At 46.5% G+C, this 6,000-nt stretch overlaps 1 protein-coding gene across 1 annotated transcript in view; it reads left to right on the forward strand.

The window, feature by feature from the left end:
* tat (tyrosine aminotransferase) overlaps positions 1-2,092 on the forward strand; it is a 35,734-nt gene extending 33,642 nt beyond the window's left edge. The window contains exons 11-12 of the mRNA XM_086109057.1: positions 58-156; positions 244-2,092. Of these exons, the coding sequence (XP_085965183.1) occupies positions 58-156; positions 244-384 (240 nt within the window). The 3' untranslated portion in view covers positions 385-2,092. The remainder of the gene's footprint in view (positions 1-57; positions 157-243) is intronic.
* The last annotated feature ends 3,908 nt before the right edge of the window (positions 2,093-6,000 follow it).

Consider the following 6,000-nt stretch of genomic DNA (forward strand, 5'->3'; position numbering starts at 1 on the left):
ATCTCCTCCACTAATCTAACAGATACAGAGCATCTAATTGTTTGTGTGTCCTTTCAGATTGGAATTGACATAGAGCGCTTCCCAGATTTTCAGAGTGATGTTGACTTTACTGAACGACTGGTGACCGAGCAGTCAGTTTTCTGTCTGCCTGCAACAGTAAGTTCCCACCTTCAGAACTTTTGTCAGAAAAAAAATGCCAGAAATCCAGCCACTGTGTGATATTCAGAGCCTCTCCTCTCACAGGCTTTTGAATATCCCAACTTCTTCCGCATTGTGGTGACAGTTCCAGAGCAGATGATGTTGGAAGCATGTGGTCGGATCAGGGAGTTTTGCCAGCGCCACTATCAGCCAGGCAGACGTAACAAAAACGACCTGGATCAGTGATGCAGAAGACTCCAACTCATGTGACGGTGTGGAAATTCAAATTTAGCGCACATACTGAGCAGGAATTTACATTGACCAATTTTATATGCATATCTGAGATCGAATCAGGTGCTGTTTGATGTCACCGCATTTTCCACTGTCCTCTAATTTGTCTTTTGAATGGTCTTTTGTTTATATTATATGCATCTGATGCAAACCTCCTGTTTGTTGTTTATTTATCAAATTGTTTGTTATACTTTTTAAAGCCAGCTATTATTTAATGTCAAAATTAGGATTGCAGATCATGAACATGGCAATGCTATTGTTTAATGAATAATTATCCCCTTAAACTGAGGGCAACTTTGCCAAAAACTCCTATGGAAAGGTGCAGCCAAAGTAAATTTGTAGCTGTTCTTGAACCATTTGGAGTATCAGCATAATTTTGGTCTCTTTTTGAAATATTCAAAATTTTATCATCATGAATATTTTTCCCATACAGCAAGAATCTGTGTAAGTGGTCCTGGCACTGAACTATGGATGTTCGAAAACAGAAGAAAAAGGCGAATCTTATGTTCGTCTGAATTTCTCTTCACAAAATCTGCCTTGAAAATGGATTTAGAATGTTGATTAGGATTTGGAAACACTACAGGATCAAAGCTTGAGGTCTCCCCAAGTTCCAGTTCAAATTCGACAATTGTAACATGTAGGGTACCATTCAAATCTCCAGAAACTCAGCTTTTAAAAGATGTATAACTTGTTCACCAGTGTTGTGTCCAAGGACCGGCAACCCGAGGCCAAGGACTTGGAAAATTTTCCGGGGCAAGGCCAAGGCCAAGGACTTGAGAAGTTTTCCGAGGCCAAGGCCAAGGACCAAGGACTTGCCTCCGAGGCCAAGGCCAAGGACCAAGGACTGATTTTGAAACTGAGGCCTAGCCGAGGACATGTATAAAACAATGCTATTGGCAGGTCTTCATGATTTGCAACAACCCTCCATCATAACCCCTTGCACTTCCTAACGCTTGAAAGAAGTGTTTTTATTCAAAGAGTAGAACAGTCAGGGTACGTGTTATTTATACTGAGAAAAAAAATTAAATCATATGGTATACATTTATGAATTAATGTTTTAGTGCAGTAGTTTCTTAATATGAAGTAAATCAACACTCAACAGGCATGACATGGCACGGAAGACAAGTTGAGAAATGACTTTGCATAGAAGTCAATCACTGACTGCAGAAAAAGCGGTAATCTCTCAGTGATAATTTTACAGTTTACCTGCAGCAAGTCCCAGGGACTCGCTGATCAGAAAAGTATGAGTGCCATTATGGATTGAGAGAGTCCCAAATTTTGAATTCTGAAAGGGTCTACTTATTCAATTGCATATGATAACACAAACAACAACATATACATACAATGATAAACAAATGCTGCAAAAATTTAAATAATTCAGGAGCAGGCCTGAGGATTTCGGAAATTCATGGTAACCGTTTTTCGGTTCCGTCGGATTACCCAATGGGAAACCATGGTAACTAATGTTGGGTTCCGTAAACGTTCATCAGGGGAACCCATTTTTCTATTTTGACTGATATTCATAATCAAGAATTCTGAAACTCAAAGGTATGTTTCAAGGGTAAATGTTTGAAAACTATGCATTAACAATGAACATTACATCAGCAGCTGTGTACTCCAGGTTTATTCCAAAAAATAAATGGATCAAAAACTGGTGTACTCATGTGGCATCATCAGAGTATTTTTTTCCAATCTCACACTGCAAAGATTAATTTACTGGTAATCATTAATACAGGTAAATATTGATGTGGCTTGACATCCTCTTCCCAAAACGATGCATGTGTAATCTACTATCAATTTGACGAAAGAATTTAACACACGTCATCATTATTTCTACCAACAGTTAACATTAGCATTACTACACCTTGTGACGAATGTTTTATTCATAAAGTTACCATGCTACAACCAGTAAATTATAGAATAACCAATACTGTTTAAGAATATTTTTCACAGCGATTAGAGTACAAGTCTAATGACCAATTTGCCTCGTAATCGTGCCTCGCGTCGTATTTCGCTCTCCCGTTCTGTGCATACGTCACAGGTGAGTTTAGTGATACGCCCTTTGGACGATTCATACGAAAAATCAGACAGGCATTCCCATTTCTTAAATATCGTAATTAGTAGACCTTGGGGAGTTTTTTCGCCGCCATCTCAAACTTTCATCCGCGCGATTCCTCAGTTTGCGGACTAAAATAACAACCCGCATGCGCACATAACGTCATCTGTTGTGTCCCCCCCCAACACTGAAAACAAAACAAAACGAAAGTAAATTAGAAGAAACACACTCACACACCACACCACATCACAAACACACATACAGGCGCGGTGAAACCGCGTGGATACACAGTCAATTCAAGTGCGGTGACTTTTATAATTAAACTATTTTTCGGTACCGTGAAAATGACGCCACGGAAACGACACGCTACCTGTAACGATTGTTACTGTGAAATCCTCAGGCTTGCCGTCGTTTTTTTGTTTGTTTGTTTTGACTGAGAAATTTCCTTGCGTCCCAAAAACGCACATTGTTTGGAACTGTGTGTCCCATGGGAAAATTATGCGTCTAGGACGCGGGACGCAGAGGTAACGAGATGGCTGATCTCTAAACATTCTCTGAGTACTACTACTATTACCACTCCCACTAATACTACATTAATTAATTTAATACCTTCAAATTCACAATAATCATACAAATTAATTAAATGAACCATGATTTTAAACTATGTATCATCAATATTCATTATTCCAAACATGAGAAAGCATTCACAAACATAACTGGAATCGAGCAAAAGGACTCCAAATCCCAACGGCCAAACTCGGAAGTGAATTGCCGACATTATTGACTCCAGCTGTAACGCAAATTACTTGGTTCAAACAAACATTCTAGTGCGACCGCACAAACGTGACGACTGTGCAAAAATAATGAAATAAAAGACACCACTGTTACAGAAAGGCTTTACACGCTATTTAAACTGCCGATCGCGAACGCAACAAACCGGGATTGAAACTAACTGTGATGCCGCTCTTTACACGTCGCGCTGTCACCTGTCAGTGGGAGACCCGCCGCTCTTAAAGCGCCAGAGTTAATCAATCAACATGGGTTTCCTCGGATGGAATTTATTAGATTCCTTCGTGATTTTTGCGGTCCTTATTCAATGGATTCGAGGCTCTAATCCCTCATTGTGTCCGAGGACCGGCAATCCGAGGCCAAGGACCAAGGACTTGACTCTGAGGCCTTGGCTCGGTCCTTGAGCCCGGTCCTTGAGCCGGAACACATCTCTGATGTTCACACATGTACTCAGCTGATGACGTGCATCAGCGATTTGTTTTGACAGATGGCGGAGGGCCTTTCGGCGGGCCCTCCTAACTTTAAGGGTTTAAATCATCTTATTTTGAAGCACTTTGCGGCCTCTTTATGAGGCCCTTAAAGGCAAGAAGCCCAAACACACTGTTGACTGGACTGAAAGCAGGGTCAGGGCTTTTATGGACACTAAAGCAGCTTTGGCACGAGCTACGATGCTGGCACATCCCTCCTTTTCTGCCCCTGTGGCACTGACCACGGATGCTTCGGACTACGCGGTGGGGGCGGTGTTTGAACAGTGGGTGGACGGTACCTGGCAGCCTCTCGCTTTTTTCAGTAGGCAGTTACGCCTCCCTGAGCGGAAGTACAGTACTTTCGACCGTGAACTGCTTGGGATGTACCTCGCCATCCGCCATTTTCGACACATGCTGGAAGGCCGCCGGTTTACAGTTTACGTCGACCACAAACCGTTGACCTTCACCATGTCCAAGGCCACAGAACCATGGTCCGCCCGACAGCAACGCCAGCTGTCCTATGTCTCCGAGTTTACTACAGACATTCAACACGTGGCGGGGAAAGACAACTGTGTTGCTGACTGCCTCTCCAGAGCCATGGCTGGAGCGGTCCACCTGGGTCTCGACTACTGCAGTATGGCGAAGGACCAGGCTTCCGACACCACAGTGCAGCTGTGCCGGTCGTCCACTACAGGTTTGCAGCTGAGGGACATGGTCTTTGCTCTGTGACGTCTCCACAGGCACCCCTCGGCCTGTGGTTCCCTTGAGCTGGCGACGCCCGGTTTTCGATGCTGTCCATGGACTCTCTCACCCGGGGACCAAGGCTTCTCAAAGACTGGTGGCAGCCAAGTTCGTGTGGCACAGCATGAGGAAGGATGTCAGAGATTGTCTCGTGCCTGCGTGGAGTGCCAGCGGGCCAAGGTGCACCGCCACACCAAGGCCCCTTTGGAACACTTTCACGTGCCTGAGCGACGTTTCGACCATGTCAACGTCGACCTGGTTGGCCCCCTGCCCCCTTCTCGGGGGTGCACTCACCTGTTAACTATGGTCGACCGCACCACACGTTGGGCGGAGGTCGCCCCGCTGTCGTCCATTACATCAGTCGACGTGGCACGGGCGTTTATTGGCACCTGGATATCCCGTTTTGGCGCCCCTTCGGATATTTCCTCGGATCGCGGCGTGCAGTTCACTTCTGAGCTTTGGACTGCAGTGGCAGGGAGCTTAGGGGTGAAGTTGCACCGCACCACAGCGTATCACCCGCAGGGCAACGGCCTTTGCGAACGTTTCCACCGGTCGATGAAGGCTGCTCTTCGTGCCACTTTGAAGGATGGCAACTGGATTGACAGACTCCCGTGGGTCATGCTGGGCATCAGGACGGCGCCTAAGGAGGATCTCCGGTCTTCCTCTGCGGAGCTGGTTTATGGCCAGCCTCTGCGGGTGCCTGGGGATTTTGTGCCAACTGCTTCTACTCCTTGGTCGGCCACGGCACAACGCTCCACCCTCTTGGACAATGCCAGGCTCTTTGCCCCGCTGCCCACTTCCTGCCACGGTGTACCAGGTTCTCACATGCCCAAGGACCTCCTGTCAGCTGGTTATGTGTTCATTCGCGTTGATGGGCACAGAGGGCCCTTGCGCCCTCCTTATGAGCGCCCCTTCCGGGTTTTGGAGGCGGGACAGAAACATTTTGTCATTGACATGGGGGGTAAACCCGAGCGGGTCTCGGTGGACCGCCTTAAGCCAGCTCACTTGGACTTGGCCGGGCCGGTTGAAGTGGCTCGCCCGACGAGGCGGGGTCGTCCTCCTACCGGACGCTTGTCCCTAGCCTTCTCCCCTCTGACCCCTTCCCCGTGACTTCCCCGTCTCCAGTTTCTCCTGTTCCTCCGCGACCGTCCCCTGAGGATGCGCTTCCTCACTCCCCCGTGCTGCGTAGCCGTTACGGCCGCCGGATTCGCCCCCCACGACTTGAACTTTAGAGTGTCTATTTTGGTTGGGTTGAATTCTGGGGGGACGTGTGTAGTGACTTCTATGTACATAATTCACCACCAACTGCAAACGTGTGAATGCAATGTTTCATATGCTTGTCAGAGAGTTCACGATCATTTGTTAACAGGGTAGAAATAATTGCAGTCCCTTTAAGGACCGCCATGTTAGTCTGCTTGTTTCTATGGAAACTGACTTTCGGCGGGTCTCGTGTGGCGCGGGAAGTTTTTTGGTGTGCTAATAAAAAAACGACACACTCTCTCGGAGTGTGAACGTGAG

This window comes from Hippocampus guttulatus, chromosome 4 (assembly GCF_054856545.1).
Source record: "Hippocampus guttulatus isolate MCC_2025c chromosome 4, RoL_Hgut_1.0, whole genome shotgun sequence".
NCBI lineage: Eukaryota > Metazoa > Chordata > Actinopteri > Syngnathiformes > Syngnathidae > Hippocampus > Hippocampus guttulatus.